Genomic DNA, 18,291 nt, shown 5'->3' on the forward strand with positions numbered 1-18,291 from the left:
ACTCATGTATCTAAAAAGTCTGAATGCAGAGCAGACGTGAAATCGAAACAGACTGAAAAGGTTCAAGTGCCTTTAAGATTGTTCCTCCCTTTCTCTATGATTTCCTAGGCTATGTCTTCCCAGTAGGTTATTTTATCCTCAGGCTGGCTTTTATAGCAAAATGGTAGCTTCATAAGGCTATATTCTTCCTTGTTCACATCAGAATTGGGCAGAGGATAATTCTTACCACAAATATCCATCAATGTGTACCCACTGGTGACAGAATTACTTCTGGAAAACTTACGTCCATGTCTGTCTATGAACCAATACCTGTTGACTGGGAATGCTGTCTGGTAATGGACAGGGTCCTGAGGCAAAACACTGCACCAAGGAAAATGAGATAACCCTAGAGACAGGCTGGGGTTCCATCTCAACCAAACCATGGAAACACTTATAATTTGATGGAGGGAAGGGAAGGAGGATGGGTGTTTCAATGAATTTGGTGCAGGCAGTCATAACATACATGGTAATTGAGTAGCAGCTGGAACCTCCATTGTTCTAAAATAAGGCTGAAATGCTTCCAAATCCCCCTTGGAAGAAAAGCTATGACAAACCTAATACCATACTAAAAAGCAGAGACATCACTTTGCCAACAAAGGGCCATCTAGTCAAGCCTGTGGTTTTTCCAGTAGTCATGTACAGATGTGAGAGTTGGACCATAAAGAAAGCTGAGCACTGAAGAATTGATGCTTTTGAACAGTGGTGTTGGAGAATATTCTTGAGAATCCCTTGGACTTCAAGGAGATCAAACAAGTAAATCCTAAAGGAAATCAATCCTGACTATTCATTGGAGGGACTGATGCTGAAGCTGAAGCCCCAATACTTTGACCACCTGATGTGAAGAACCGACTTACTGGAAAAGACCCTGATGCTGGGAAAGACTGTAAACAGGAGAAGGGGATGACAGAGGATGAGGTGGGTGGGTGGCATCGCCGACTCAATAGAATGAGTCTGAGCAGGCTCCGGGAAATACTGAAGGACAGGAAAGCCTGGCGTGCTCCAGTCCATGGGGTCACAGAGTTGGAAATGACTGAGCGACTGAAGAATGGAAGATAAGGCTGAAATGCTGCAATGTTAAACTCATTAGGTATATGAAATAAATGAGAAAGCACATAGCCTCACATTAACTCGGGATAAATTAAATTTTCCTCAAAAACATTTTGTTTATGCGTACTTTCTAAATAAAAATGAGTTATTTTTGACATTTTGTCAAGCTTAACAGGTCATTTTTTGATTTAACTGTTTCTTATGACTCAGTATGAAAAAGCCTTCCAGAATAATTTCATCACATCTAGCATTTCTTTTCTTCTTGACGTGAAAACAAAACAAGCCTTCTCATTTACGCTGAGATATCCTAGTCTTTGGCTTCCCTGTTGTCTCATTGGTCAGGAATCTGCAACAGATGCAAGAGATGCGGGTTTGATCCCTGGGTCAGGAAGATCCCATAGAGAAGGAAATACAACCCATTCCAGTATTCTTGCCTGGGAAATCCCACGGACAGAGGAGCATGGCAGCTATAGTCCATGGGGTTGCAAAAGAGTCGGATATGAGTTAGTGACTAAACAATGACAATAATCCTCGTCTTTAGCACAAAAATTATATAGTGTTTATCATCCTTATATTAATAGATCTTGTTGGGTTATACAAGAGGTGGAATCACCATTGTATTCAATCTTGTCTAATCATAATGTAGCTAAAACATTACCTAGAAAGGATTATTTGGTTTTTAATTTTCAAGCAAATAGGATGAATCTCATTGCCCCATTCTTTTAGGGATCTCACTGTTGGTATCAGACAGTTATACAGGATTCCCCACACCCACCCGACTCACCACCCAGCCACCCAGCTTTTCACAGCTGTGCCTGGAAAGCCCCACCTGGACTGGTATCCTCCGGTTGGCATCTGCTTAGGCAAAGCACACCAGGTTCTTCCGAACAGATCATCTACTTTCCCTTTTTCTCCCCACAAGAGCCTTCACCTTCTGTCCCCAACAGCTGTTAAAACTACCCAGAAGGCTGCCACTGAAAATAACAATCTGTGCCTTCCTTCTTCAGGAAGGAAGTCTCTTATTTTTCATTTGGTATGCTACTATTTATGATTTGCTAGTGAAAAATAAATAGTTGAATGAGATATCTAAGCTTCAGATTGCACATGAAGAGGAACAGAGAGGATGACTAGCCTTAAAAAAAAAAAAAAATCTCAGTGATCTTTAGGATTGACTGGTTTGATCTCCTTGCATTTCAAAGGAACCTCAAGAGTCTTCTCCAGTACCACAATTTGAAAAGCATTGATTCTTCAGCACTCAGCCTTCTTTATGGTCCAACTCTCACATCTGTACATGACTGCTAGAAAAATCATAACTTTGACTATACAGACCTTTGTCAGCAAAGTAATGTCTTAGATCAAGTCAGTTGAAGGCAAAATGTGAAAGACTGACATGTGGATTCACACTGCCAACCTGAGAACTGATAAAGAATACTTATTAAGGTTTATGAGAGTAAAAAAACAAATAGATTCTGATCTTAAACATTTCTAATTTATTTTAATTTGAATAGAGACATCAAAAACAACTAAATTGTCTTAAATTTCTTTTTAAAGAATATTTACTAAGGAAAGAAGGCATTCTTATGGGCCCCCTTGAACCTCCTTTTTATATTTAATATTTAAGGAAGCTATTGCTTTTTTGAAGAAATTGATATTGGTTATTCAGATTTTCAAAATCAAACGGGAGATTGAGAAAAAAAAATTAACTGTGTGCTGAAGAAACATTGCTTCTAACACATAGCTTTAAAAAACATTCATTCAAAAGCCAGTTTTTAATCCAATTGGCAGGAAACTCAACCAAACCCTTCTTAATTTGTATCCTGTTATTTCTGGTAAACAAGAATGTATATATAAGCTTTCACATTCATATGCAAACACATTCTACCAGAGAAATTCTGACACTTATGCTGCTTAGAAATAAACCTCGTTTCCCTTTGAGGCATGAGTTAGTTTCCAATTCTGAACTTTCTCAAGGCCATCCATATCAGAGCAGATGTTCCCAGTGTTACAAATTTCATCACGTATGACACTAAATAAAGCAGAGATAGTGAAATCCTATAGGGTTGATGGTATTTCCAATTTGATTATTAATCTGATTCCACATCTATGAAATTGAAGGATCATCCCCTTATAATGAGAAATAAAAATACTCTCTGATTTATATTTATGTTAATCTATTATTTGAATATTCTCTATTGGTATCTGAAAGAACTTAAATCCATTCACTATTGAAAAATGTGCTAGCTTTAGAGTTTGAGACAAATGAAAAAGTAAAGTAATATTGGGCACTGGTGAAAAGTGAAGTCAACTTTTGAAAACAAAAAATGAGTCTTGTCTCCACTATCAGTTCAGCTCCATTGCTCAATCACGTCTGACTCTTTGCAACCCTATGGACTGCAGCATGCCAGGCTTCCCTGTCCATCACTAACTCCTGGAACTTGCTCAAACTCATGTCCATAGAGTCAGTAATGTCATCCAACCATCTCATCCTCATCCCTTCTCCTTCTGCCTTCAGTCTTTCCTAGCATCAGGGTCTTTCCCAATATATGGAAATATGGAATTGGTCTGCCACAGTTATCAAAGGAACTGTGAACACAGGAATCGAAGAAAATATAGTCCAATATATGGAATATGGTTCCCACCAAATAGATGAGGAAATCAAGCCCCCACCTTACAGATAAAACAAGGAGGGACTAAATACTGAAAAAAAAATTCTCTTGCACAAATAATATGAAAATAATAAGATTTAATTTTTTTTTTTGCTTTGCTTTAGCATTTTTGGTTTCATATCAAAGTTACCCACATTCCTGGTATCTCATTATTTTTAAACATTCATTGTTTTATTCCACGACAGTACTGCTAAAATATGTTTCCACTTCTTTATTTATTTATTTTTTTACCAACTATCACATTTTATCTCATTTCCAGATGTGCACAAGGTTGGAAGGGAAATCGTTGCCACATCAAGGTTAACCCACCGACTGCTGATTTCACGAACACTCAGAACAGTAAGTGACATTGTGACCAAAATCACTTGAGTTTTGGAGTCTCTAATATTTTTCACTGAATATTTACATTTTTTCATTGGTTTGAAATTCCAGATATATGGACCCTCCTGGGTATTGGATTAGCTTTACTGATAGCTCATATTACACTAGCGGTCTTGTGTTTTCTTGCCAACAAAAAAGTACCAGTAAGGTAAGTGATGCCTTCCATTGCTCTGGCACACCAATTTTCTGAAACATTTCATTTGTTATATTTTTCTTTCATTCCATATTACATTCAGGTAACTTTAGTTTTCCATACTTCGTGGATTTATTTTTCTGGGAAGAAAGCCTAAGCTATTTAATGATTAGTAGTTTTTAAATAAAAAGCCACAAGTTTACTTTTCTGATTATGTTAGGAACATTTTTGATGACACCAAATAACAAAATCTGATGTTTGGCCCAAATGAAAAATGCACAAGGTGATGGATGTCCCACTTTCTGGCAGTGCTCAGGGTCGTCAGCACAACTATCAAAGAGACCCTTTCTCAGCTTGCTCAGGGAGGTCTTGCACCAGTGCCCCAGACCAAGACTCCACGTCCTAGGTGGCACATAGATCCGAAGCTGAGATCTGTGTACCTGGAGGGACTCTGTGGGCTCGACTCATGCATGGTTAAGACCTCACAACCTATTGTGCCCTTCAGGATTCTGGGGCTTCCTACTCCATACCCATCTTCTATCATCTGAATGAGAAACACATCACACCCCCCCAGTAATGAAAGCGATTGTCTTTCCCATGAACTAAACAAGCTAAGGGCTCAAAATTAGACTTAAAGAAATTTTAAGAAATTAAAGAAATGCATCGTGTCTTGCACACCTGCATCTGTGTTCAGAAATTTAGATTTGCTGCTAGCCAGTGTGTCACAGAGCCCTGCATAAGCTGCCTGTTCCTTGGTGCCAACTTATATCCGCCTCTTGCTTGAATTCTCCACACATCTCCAGCCTGCAAGCATGTTAATTAGCAGACACCAAACTCGATATCATCAATTAAGGCAAATTTATTATAAAATTATAGTCTTCATTAGGAAAAAAGATACGACATTTTAATCCATTACTATTAAGGTCTCACTCATCTATTAATTCTTTGTTTCTTATGTGCCTAAAATATGCCAGACAATGTGGATACAAACATGAATGAAAATAAGTCTGGACTTAATGTAGTGGGAAAAAACATAAAGCTACTAAGTGAAATACTGGTTTTGTGCTACTATATAGTAGCATTTTCCAGAGAAACAAAAAAATGGATAAAAAGATAGAAGCTAGCTGCAGCAGCAGCAGCTAGCTAGTTAGATATTCTGTTATTTCTATCCTTCTGTGTTTATATATATCTTTAAATATCAAATGCATAATATATTTATATTTAATGTATAAATATAATATACAACCTATACAATAAACTAGTAATTATTATATTAATATATTATTATGTTTAAATATGTCAGTATATAATATATTAAGATATCTTAAAAATTAACATATATCTTCCTATTAAAAATTGCATATTAATATATTACATTTATGAAATATGAATTATAAAATTGTTTATTAATATTGAGATAATCATATTTAATTGTATTAATAACATAATATATTAAGAGAGAAGGATTTATTTGCTCACGTAATAGTGGGGACTGGCAAGCGTGAAACTTGCAGGGCAGGCCTGCAAGCTGGAAAGTCAAGTAAGCGTTGACGGTGTAAGCTTGAGTCTAGAATCTTTCAGACAAGCTATCAGACTGGAAACACGGGTAGGATTTCTCTGTTGTAATCTTGAGGCAGAATTCTTTCTTTTTTTTAAGAAATCTCAGCATTTACTCCTAAAGCTTTCAAATAAGTGAATGAGCCCCACCCACAATAGAGGTAGTAATCTTAAAATTGGTTGATGGTAAGTGCTCATGACATCTGAGAAGTCCTTCACAGTAGCATCTCAAGTACGGTTTGAATGAACAATAGGGCTCCACAGCCCAACCAAGTTGACACATAAAACTAATCACTGCAGTATATAAATAAGTTTTCATATGAACACAACCAGCAGAGGTCCTCAAAAAGAACCTTAAGTTTCACACCTTCTCCGGATTCATATTGGACAACCTGCATATTCTGGGCTATGGAGAGACCTCTAAAGCAAATGTTGGTGGCACTGCAGCCCAGCCTGAGAGATCTCTTTTCCTCTTCCTCTCCTTTCTCACTTAGAGTTTGAAATCATATTTATTTTCTTAATTGAGATACAGTTGTTTCACAGTGTGGTGTTAGTTTCTGGTGTATAGCAAAGTGACTCAGTTATATGTGTATATACATATATTTTTTCCCAGATTACTTTCCATTATAGGTTTTTACGAAGTATCAAATATAGTTCCCTGTGCTATAGAGTAGGACTTTGTTGTTTATCTGTTTTTTTTTGCATATTTATTTATTGCAATTACTTTTTTAAATTTTTATTTTTACTTTATTTTACTTTACAATACTGTATTGGTTTTGCCACATCTGTTTTACATATAGAAGTAAGAGTCTGGCAGGCTACAGTCTATGGGGTCGCAAAAGAGTGGGGTACAACTTAGCAACTGAACAAGTGTGTATCTGTTAAACCCCAAACTCCTGATTTATCCCTTCCCCACCCCTTTCCCCTTTGGTAACAGTAACAAACCATAGTTTGTTTTCTATGTTTGTGAGTCTGCTTCAGTTTTCTAAATAAGTTCATTTGTACCATTTTTTTCGATTCCCTGGGACATGTTTTAACATATGTATTTAAATTTAACAATAAGTCAGCTTTTTCGGAAAATTAGGTTTGAGTTGGTTGATTGGCTAGTTAGCACGACTGGCTTTGTCACTTAGATGAGATGGTAGACAAATTCCATAATTTAAATAACTCAATATAAAATATTCCAGAAATTCTTTTCTTTGCAACCACTAAACTTATAGCTTACTGTGAACGGTATCAGATTCTTGATCTCCAAAGATTTAGCTTCAGGACCAGAGATCAGGCTTGACCACTCAGGGCTGTTGTGTGGCAGAAGTTTCATTACAGTGAAAAACAAAGAAGGCTTCTGACAACGACATCAGAAGGGGATGGAAAGTGCCCCCTCACTAGTCTTAGCAAGGGAGCTATATACTTTTTAAATTAGTTATTACACTAAATCAAAAGAATGTCCCAAGATTGTAAAGGTCTTACTAGGCCCACTCCCACAATTTACATTTTAAGATAACAGGATTAGTCAGAAGGTTCTCAAGAAGGAGAAACATATCCTCAAGCCGGATACATTGTTGTTATAGAATCCTTAGTATAGAGTTTAAGCTGAGTTTTTTTGTTGGGTAATCATCAACTCTGGGCTTAAGGAAAAAAAACCTAAAACTAAGGACTGTAGAAAAAAATTTTTTCCTTTTCTCCTCCTTGAGAACTCCAGACCCCTATCTCCTCCTTGAGAGCCCCAGACCCCTCTCTTCTCCTCAGGGACCCCCAACTTCTTATCAACCTATCTAGAAATTGACTCAATACAATTTTTAGACATTAAAATAAAAATGTAAAAGGAGATGCATATTTTTCTAAATTATTTTAGAGATAACTCAAGTGGCAATGTTCAAAGACCACTGCACCAAGTTTGATTTTCCACCAACTCCACCCTCCACACACACCCTACCCTTGGGAAGTGTTCCCATTCCTCTAAAGTGTGTGGCATTTCACACAATATGCCTAGCAGAGCTATACAAACACATGTATTTTTGATACTAAGTAAAAATAACCTGGTATTCCTTCAGGGTTAGTCACTGAGTTGTCAGAATGTTATCCGCAAGGAGATTGTTAAAACGCCATTTTGTAGTGTTATTACTTAACAATTTCCATATAAACCATCCTTATCTTTACAGTCCCAGTTTCTAGCATCATATGCATAACATATCCAATACACACCTATTGAAAACTATCTGTACTTTAATATTATCCATACTTCTGATCATCACCAGAAATATTGCTCGTGTCTACTGATGAATTTTCAATTACAATGTTGCACATTAACTTTTTTAAATGCCTTTTTGCAAAAAATCATTTAAGCCCTAAAGCAAGTTAGAGTGTTAGGCTGGGAGATAGCTACATGATAACAATGACTCATCTTCAAAATAATACCAAAACTTTGAGATAGGCAGGAATTAATGTAAGCAGGAAATTTATCACCTTCTCTAAATAAATCTTAACCTTAATGTTTTTCATTAGATTTTATAGAAACAATCTGTAACATAAGAGATCCTTCAGTGACTTGAAACTTTTTTGTATTCATTTCTGAAAAACACAGGATGGAGCACTGCATGCTCAGACAATGCTAAGCACAGCAACGAGCCTCTTAAAGTTGTTTTTAGAGATGCAGTTCCTGGATTTTATTATACATTCTCTGACCTTTCTGTTAGCTACTTGCCACCAAATGTGTGAGTGAGGACAGTGATTGCAGGTGAAGAAAGCATCTCAAGCACCTTAATCAAAATAAAGAATTTAGTGTAACAGTGCACATGTCTTACAGAGCTCAAGGGTAGGAATAAAGAGATCAGGCCTCAGGGAGGCCTGGACCCAGTGGTATTCTGCTTCTCATCTCTGCTGCTTTTTGCTTCGCTCTTGGTGACTCTCTCTCTGAAGACATACTGCCTTTACTCTGTCTATATAACAAAAACATGTTGCCTTGAGGATGGATGTTACAAATTATGCCCCCAGACCTGTGGAGAGACTATATCTTTGTTTTTCTATCTCCATTCCATATTCCTAAGGAAGACCCTCTGATTAGCCCACTTGGGTCAAGATCCCATTTCTGGTTAAATCAACTATGGGTGAGCTATGGGGCAAGATCAACTGTACAAACATGGCTGCTGGGACCCCATACAATGCCCCATGGTGAGGATGATGGGGGTCATCACGAAAGGTCTCTGAAAGGTATCTACTACACGTGGCCGCACAGTCCAATATCCACCAGATTTTCCTCATGAGACTTCAGTTCAGTCACTCAGTCATGTCCGATTCTTTGCGATCCCATGAACCGCAGCACGGCAGGCCTCCCTGTCCATCACCAACTCCCGGAGTCCACCCAAACCCACTGAGTCGGTGATGCCATCCAACCATCTCATCCTCTGTCGTCCCCTTCTCCTCCTGCCCTCAATCTTTCCCAGCATCAGAGTCTTTTCAAATGAGTCAGCTCTTCGCATCAGGTGGCCAAAAGTATTGGACTTTCACCTTCAACATCAGTCCTTCCAATGAACAGCCAGGACTGATCTCATTTAGGATGGACTGGTTGGATCTCCTTGCAGTCCAAGGGACTCTCAAGACTCTTCTCCAACACCACAGTTCAAAAGCATCAATTCTTTAGCACTCAACTTTCTTTATAGTCCAACTCTCACAACTTTAGAAGATGCAACAAATTTGTATTAACTTCTAGAGTTGTTTGCAGTTAATACAAAAAGCTGTGACAATCCCACCTACACAAGGAAGCCAATATTAAAGAACACAAATAAATAGTGAACTATTTATCCTTATTTTCCTAAAGCCACATAACACCCACTGCTTTCCTATTTTGGATTACATCATCTTTGCCTGGGGAAGAATACACAGTAAACAGCTGTTTATTATGCTGTCTTGTGGCACTTACTCCTGAGGGATTGTGTTGATTTAATAAATACACTAACAGATGTTAAAAATTAACAGACCTATTTCATTCAGTTATGCTGAGAAATAACATAGGTCTACATCTTTCTAAAAGTTTCTAAATAATTTCATGGGATTATAAACATGTACAACTGTAAAATATTACTGAGTAGGAAATTATAAGACCTGAATGTGATCTTGGGAATGCCTCTTGATTCAAGCCCGTGAACATTTATTAAGAATTCCTATGTGCTAGTCTTGCAAAAGCTCAAAGATATATATATAAACCTTATATGCTTTCTGACTCATACCCTATTATAGTAATCTATTTATTTGACTATGGCACATGTAAGGGGCATGTGTAAAGGTAGAAATGTAAAACAAAATACTTTAGGGATAAAATGGAAGGAAAGAATAATCAAAATAGCAATTGTTTATATTTCTGATAAAAAAGGTGACTGGAATCCCAAAAGGTATACCAGCTGCCCATGCAAAGTACAGATGTTCTTGGTTGAGATTTATGTATGAGTGGCCCTGATGGCCAAATAAAATATCTGTCTCTATTTTATTATTCTTTCTCCCAGAGCCTTTCCCACTGCTAACACCTTGTATGATAATGTGTTTCTTTGGGGACAGAAGTTTTGCTTTTCTCCTAGTTTGTGATCCTTGGCTAGACCTAAATTGGGCTCAGTAATGAATATTTATCCTTAGCCAAAATCAAAAATTACTTACTCTGTGCCTCAAGGCATTCAGCTGCTCTTGCAGCTAGAATGTCACTAGTGAGCCTGTGTTTGGTCCCAGAAATGAATTCTTAGCCTTAGAAAACTGGAATTCCACCAGTGGCAATGACTAAGATCGTCTCCCAATGCTTGCAAACCTTTGCTCTCTCCACATATGCGTTTGCCCAAAAGAAGTACAGCTGTTAAGATGCACAAACCTAACTCCCCAGTCTCAGGCCTTTGTGCATATATTGGCCATGTTCTGTCAACTCTGGTAAATGTTTACTTTGAGCTAGAAAAGGAAAATGGAGAGCAGGGGTTTGAAATCTTACCCTTAAAAACAGGATTGGACTATATGTGATCATGATGATTTCTCCTCTTCCTCCTCCTTCCTTTTCTTCTCCCTCTCTCTCTCTCTTTTTTTAAAGAATACCATGCCACCTATTCTTTTCCCTTAATCCTCACCTTTGTTTTTTGTCTTGAAGTGATAGAACAAGCCCATAAAAAAGACCTCAAGGGGGGAGTCTGAGGTCTGATCTCAGCCTGATCTCCCTGAGCCTTTTTCCCAGGCAGATCACCTCTCTGCACCCCTCAGAAGAGTCCCATTCCCTACCCTGTGCCTGGGGATTTCAGGACTCCTTTTATTCAGAGTGGAGTGAGTGGGGCATGGCATATGTCTTGGTGTATCACATAGAGGCGATATATTCTGGGGAGATGCAATTCAGATGGATGAAGAGGGCTACAAGGGGAAAGTAAGATTTATATAAAGCCTGAAAGGATGAAGAAACTAGGTAGAGATGAGGAAAGAACACTGCTGAAAATAAAAGATAATGTGGAAACTTACAGTTTCTCAGTAGGCTGACATAGCTATAGAATATGGAGGAGAACAAGTCACATTACACTTGTGGTAAAAGTATGTGGTAGAGAGGTGGTTAAGGGTTTTGAATGACTTTTAAGGAGTTTTCAATTTATTGGTAAAGTTGGGATAAATGCTGTCTATCTCTGTCTGTCCCCCCACCCCGCCACCCCCAGCATCTAGAGAACTGGCCTTTATGGATTACATTAATGGGCTCCCTTGTCATCTGAATTTATATTATGTTTGGTTGAAGTGGAGCGCACCTTGAGGGAGGAAAGAGAGAGGGGGCTGGGTATTTATAATCCTGGCTTGAGCCATAATCCTGGCCAGCACCATTCTAGCTGGCTGGTAGCAATGATAGGTCCACGAGGGGCCCTATGCAGACCCCAGCTGTACCTCTTCTCAGTCTTCCTCCTTCCAGCCTAGGCTGGTAACAGGCCTGATGTCATTGGCCCAGCCTACTGCCACATCATTTATGGTGTCTTTATATTCTGGCCACACCTTTGCAAATTAGCATTTTATCGAACATTCCTCACATTTCCCAATTGGAGTATATCAACTGTTTCCTGCTAGGGCCTTAACTGATGCAAGCCAGGAAAGTGTTTTAAGAATGACAAGAAGTCTTTTAAGACTGTAAGAAGAATGACCAGATCATATTTATGGTTAAAATAAAAGAATGCAGAGCATGAGATTAGGATAAGATTATAAAATCGATCCTCTGTCTAGAGGACATAATCCTATTTCAGAGGTTTGGATGAGAGACAATGAGAACTTGAACTTGAGCAGTGGCAACTAACTTGATATAACTGGTGAGGAAAAAACACGTGTCAGAGTTGATCCAAGACTGTATTACTTAGACAACTGCATAGTTGATAATGCTGCTAACAAAAATCCAAAAACCCAGGGAGATAAACAGGTTGGGCAATAGGGAAGAAAACTATTTTGATATTCTGTATTTTCTTATACATAAAATTAGGAAGTTGAACTAAATTTTCCTGAATACTTTAGCTGTATTTTAATACTTTACCTGACCTTTTTGGCACCAGGGACTGGTTCCATGGAAGACAATTTTTCCACAGACTGGGAGTGGGGTGATGGTTTCAGGGTGATTGAAGTGTATTACATTTATTATGGGCTTTGTTCTTATTACATTGTGATATATAATAAAATAATTATACAATTCACCATAATGCAGTATCAGTGGGTGCCCTGAGCTTTTCCTGCAGCTAGATGGTCCCATCTGGGGGTGATGGGAGAGCAATGGGTTGTTGTTATTGTTCAGTCACTCAGTCGTGTCCGACTCTTTGTGACCCCATGGAATGCAGCATGCCAGGCTTCTCTGTCCTTCACCATCTCCTGGAACTTGCTCAAACTCATTTCCATTAAGTCAGTGATGCCATCGAACTATGGGGAGCAGCTGTAAAATACAGATGAAACTTTACTCGCTCACCTATCATTCACCTCCTTCTGTGTGGCCTGGTTCCTAACAGGCCATAACTGGGGGCCAGGGGATTGGGAAACCCTGATGTAAAGCCCACCCCCACAATTCAGGGCATGACTATATGTTACGTTTACTATTATTTTTTTATTTATTTATCTTTAAATAGACTTAGGGTTTACTCCTTTGGGCCTTGAGTATTGCCTGGTTCTGATGTATTAATAACTGCGTTAACCTTTCAGCTATTAGAGTGCCTTTTATCTGACTGAATAGTGTCCTGTCTTTATCTCTGCATTACAATTCTCCAAGAGAATTAATGCTTAATTTTAAAAATTAAAAGTGTCTAACTTACAATTCAAAATTAGACCAGACACTTAGCAAATCTATCTGTATAGTGGTCTTTCAAGATGATTAGAAACAGCAATATCTGAGACTCAGATATAATTCTATTTGCAGATAAATCTCTGGGAAGCAGAGACAGCAGTGTTTGTTTACTCTGTTCTCTGCCTAACACACAGTGTGCTTTTCACAAATAATGCGTAGGGCAGATGAAAAATAAGGTGGCTAGGATCTGTAATGTATTTGCAGTAACATACCAAAGTCTTGGAATTCAGGCTCTGTAAGCCAAATATGCCCAAGACATAGAATGAATGATGCCAGCTGCCATTTTTCCAGACGCCAGTGATCAAGAAGAACTTATTGGTCAAAGGAAGATAGAATAAATTTTCAGAAATACTAGGTTTACTTCTTTCTTTCCCATAAAAATAAAACACAAAAGGAAAAACTTTCACAAACACTAACCGCAGAAGCTGTGTCATCTGCGAATCTTCCCAGGTGACACTGGACAAAAGCAAGCACTCCTACTTCTGAGCATCCAGACTGCTTTGTTCTCAGCCTTGTTCTTCTCTCATCACATTGACTTTTGGTTTGATGTCTCCCATAACAGATTGTGAGCTTCTTAATGGTAGGGTCCATGTCCTATTCATATTCATATTCTTAAGTTCAACAAATAGCAGATACAAAATGCATCTTAGTAATTATTTGTTTGAGGAACCAGCAATTATTATTTGAGGAACCAGAGATCAAATTGCCAATATCTACTGGATCATCAAAAAAGCAAGAGAGTTCCAGAAAAACATCTATTTCTGCTTTATTGACTATGCCAAAGCCTTTGACTGTGTGGATTACAATAAACTGTGGAAAATTCTGAAAGAGATAGGAATACCAGACCACCTGACCTGCCTCTTGAGAAATCTGTATTCAGGTCAGGAAGCAACAGTTAAGAACTGGACATGGAACAACATACTGGTTCCAAATGGAAAAGGAGTATGTCAAGGCTATATATTGTCAGCCAGCTTATTTAACTTCTATGCAGAGTACATCATGAGAAATGCTGGGCTGGAAGAAGCACAAGCTGGAATCAAGATTGCCGGGAGAAATATTAGTAACCTCAGATTCAGATGACACCACCCTTATGGAAGAGAACAAAGAAGAACTAAAGAGCCTCTTGATGAAAGTGAAAGTGCAGAGTGAAAAAGTTGGCTTAAGCTCAACACTCAGAAAACTAAGATCATGGCATCCAGTCCCATCACTTCATGGCAAATAGATGGGGAAACAGTGTCAGACTTTGTTTTTTGGGGCTCCCAAATCACTGCAGATGGTGACTGCAGCCATGAAATTAAAAGATGCTTACTCCTTGGAAGGAAAGTTATGACTAACCTAGACAGCATATTAAAAAGCAGAGACAGGAGGTGGTTCTAAGATGGCAGAGGAATAGGATGGGGAGACCACTTTCTCCCCAACAAATTCATCAAAAGAACACTGAAACACTGAGTAAATTCCACAAAACAACTTCTGAATGCTGGCAGAGGACATCAGGCACCCAGAAAAGCAGCCCATTGTCTTCAAAAGGAGATAGAGAAGTCTTGAGGCTACTGTAAAAATAAGACTGAAAACCAGAAGCAGGAGGCTTAAGTCCAAATCCTGAGAACACCAGAGAACTCCTGACTCCAGGGAACATTAATCGACAGGAACTCATCAAATGCCTCCATAACTACACCGAAACCAAGCACCACCCAAGGGACAACAAGTTCCAGAGCAAGACATACCAAGCAAATTCTCCAGCACACAGGAACACAGCCCTGAGCTTCAATATACAGGCTGCACAAAGTCACTCCAAACCCATTGACATCTCATAACTCATTACTGGACACTTCATTGCACTCCAGAGAGAAGAAATCCAGCTCCACCTGCCAGAACACCAACACAAATGTCGCTAACCAGGAAACCTTGACAAGCCACCCACACAACCCCAAACACAGCAAGGAAACTCCTCAATAAAGAGAACTCCACAAACTGCCAGAATACAGAAAGGCCAACCCAAACCCAGCAATATAAACAAGATGAAGAGACAGATAAATACCCAGCAGGTAAAGTGAAGTGACGGAGAAGGTGATGGCACCCCACTCCATTACTCTCACCTGGAAAATCCTATGGATGGAGGAGCCTGGTGGGCTGCAGTCCATGGGGTTGCACAGAGTCTGACACGACTGAGCGACTTCACTTTCACTTTTCACTTTCATGCATTGGAGAAGGAAATGGCAACCCACTCCAGTGTTCTTGCCTGGAGAATCCCAGGGATAGGGGAGCCTGGTGGACTGCCATCTATGGAGTCGCACAGAGCTGGACACAACTGAAGTGACTTAACAGAAAGTGAAGTGAAGTGAAGGGCTTCCCTGGTGGCTCAGAGGTTAAAGCATCTGCCTGCAAGGTGGGAGACCCCGGTTCAATCCCTGGGTTGGGAAGATCCCCTGGAGAAGGAAATGGCAACCCACTCCAGTATTCTTGCCTGGAGAATCCCATGGAGGAATAGGATAAATGCCCACCAAACAAAATAGGAAGAGATAAGGAATCTACCTGACAAAGAATTCTGAATAATGATAGTGAAAATGATCCAAAATCTTGAAATCAAAATGGAATCACAGATAAATAGCCTGGAGACAAGGATTGAGAAGATGCAAGAAAGGTTTAACAAGGACCTAGAAGAAATAAAAAAGAGTCAGTATATAATGAATAATGCAATAAATGAGATAGAAAAGACTCTGGAGGGAACAAATAGTAGAATATAGAATATAGGCAGAAGATAGGATTAGTGAGGTAGAAGATAGAATAATAGAAACAAATGAATCAGAAATGAAAAAAGAAAAACAAAAGAAATGAGGACAATCTCAGACACCTCGAGGACCATGTTAAACGCCCCAACATTCAAAACATAGGAGTCTCAGAAGAAGAAGACAAAAAGAAAGACCATGAGAAAATACTTTAGGAGATAATAGTTGAAAACTTCCCTAAAATGGGGAAGGAAATAATCACCCAAGTCCAAGAAACCCAGAGAGTCCCAAACAGGGTAAACCCAAGGTGAAACACCCCAAGACATATTAATCAAGTTAACAAAGGTCAAACACAAAGAACAAATATTAAAAGCAGCAAGGGAAAAACAACAAATTACATACAAGGGGATTCCCATAAGGATAACAGCTGATCTTTCAATAGAAACTCTTCAGGCCAGGAGGGAATGGCAGGACATACTTAAAGTGATGAAAGAAAATAATCTACAGCCTAGATTACTGTACCCAGCAAGGATCTCATTCAAATATGAAGGAGAAATCAAAAGCTTTACAGACAAGCAAAAGCTGAGAGAATTCAGCACCACCAAACCAGCTCTCCAACAAATGCTAAAGGATCTTCTCTAGACAGGAAACACAACAAGGGTGTATAAACTCGAACCCAAAACAATAAAGTAAATGGCAATGGGATCATACTTATCAATAATTACCTTAAATGTAAATGGGTTGAATGCCCCAACCAAAAGACAAAGACTGTCTGAATGGATACAAAAATAAGACCCCCATATATGTTGTCTGCAAGAAATCCACCTCAAAACAGGGGACACATACAGACTGAAAGTGAAGGGCTAGAAAAAGATATTCCACGCAAATAGAGACCAAAACAAAGCAGGAGTAGCAATACTCAGATAAAATAGACTTTAAAATAAAGGCTGTGAAAAGAGACAAAGAAGGACACTACATAATGATCAAAGAAGAAGATCAATCCAAGAAGATATAACAATTATAAATATATATGCACGCAACATACGAGCACCACAATATGTAAGATAAATGCTAACAAGTATGAAAGGGGAAATTAACAAAAACACAATAATAGTGGGAGACTTTAATACCCCACTCACACCTATGGATAGATCAACTAAACAGAAAATTAACAAGGAAACACAAACTTTAACTGATACAATAGACCAGTTAGACCTAATTGATATCTATAGGACATTTCACCCCAAAACAATGAATTTCGATTTTTTCTCAAGCACACACAGAACCTTCTCCAGGATAGATCACATCCTGGGCCATAAATCTAGCCTTGGTAAATTCAAAAAAATTGAAATCATTGCAAGCATCTTTTCTGACCACAATGCAGTAAGATTAGATCTCAATTACAGGAGAAAAACTATTAAAAATTCCAACATATGGAGGCAGAACAACAGGCTGCTGAATAACCAGCAAATCACAGAAGAAATCAAAAAAGAAATAAAAATATGCAAAGAAATGAATAAAAATGAAAACACAATAACCCAAAACCTGTGGAACACTGTAAAAACAGGCAGTGCTAAGGGGAAGTCAGTTCAGTTAGTCGCTCAGTCATGTCCAACTCTTTGCGACCCCATGAATCGCAGCACTCCAGGCCTCCCTGTCCATCACCATCTCCTGGAGTTCACTCAGACTCATATCCATCGAGTCCGTGATGCCATCCAGCCATCTCATCCTCGGTCATCCCCTTCTCCTCCTGCCCCCAATCCCTCCCAGCATCAGAGTCTTTTCCAATGAGTCAACTCTTCACATGAGGTGGCCAAAGTACTGGAGCTTCAGCTTTAGCATCATTCCTTCCAAAGAAATCCCAGGACTGATATCCTTCAGAATTGCCTGGTTGGATCTCCTTGTAGTCCAAGGGACTCACTAGAGACTTCTCCAACACCATAATTCAAAAGCATCAATTCTATGGCGCTCAGCCTTCTTCACAGTCCTACTCTCACATCCATACATGACCACTGGAAAAACCATAGCCTTGACTAGATGGACCTTAGTCGGCAAAGTAATGTCTCTGCTTTTGAATATACTACCTAGGTTGGTCATAGCTTCTCTTTGAAGGAGTAAGCGTCTTTTAATTTCATGGCTGCAGTCACCATCTACAGTGATTTTGGAGCACAAAAAAATAAAGTCTGACACTGTTTCTACTGTTTCCCCATCTATTTCCCATGAAGTGATGGGACCAGATGCCATGATCTTCGTTTCCTGAATGTTGAGCTTTAAGCCAACTTTTTCACTCTCCTCTTTCACTTTCATCAGGAGGCTTTTTAGCTCCTCTTCACTTTCTGCCATAAAGGTGGTGTCATCTGCATATCTGAGGATATTGATATTTCTCCCTGCAATCTTGATTCCAGCTTGTGTTTCTTCCAGTCCAGCGTT

General features: G+C 38.9%; 1 protein-coding gene across 1 annotated transcript in view; it reads left to right on the plus strand.

Moving 5' to 3' along the window:
* The window catches only part of MALRD1 (MAM and LDL receptor class A domain containing 1), a 597,692-nt gene that overhangs the window by 555,884 nt on the left and 23,517 nt on the right, over nucleotides 1-18,291 (plus strand). The window contains exons 37-38 of the mRNA XM_005687912.3: nucleotides 4,012-4,091; nucleotides 4,185-4,281. Coding sequence (XP_005687969.3) covers nucleotides 4,012-4,091; nucleotides 4,185-4,281 — 177 coding nt within the window. The remainder of the gene's footprint in view (nucleotides 1-4,011; nucleotides 4,092-4,184; nucleotides 4,282-18,291) is intronic.

This window comes from Capra hircus, chromosome 13 (assembly GCF_001704415.2).
Source record: "Capra hircus breed San Clemente chromosome 13, ASM170441v1, whole genome shotgun sequence".
Classification (NCBI taxonomy): Eukaryota; Metazoa; Chordata; class Mammalia; order Artiodactyla; family Bovidae; genus Capra; species Capra hircus.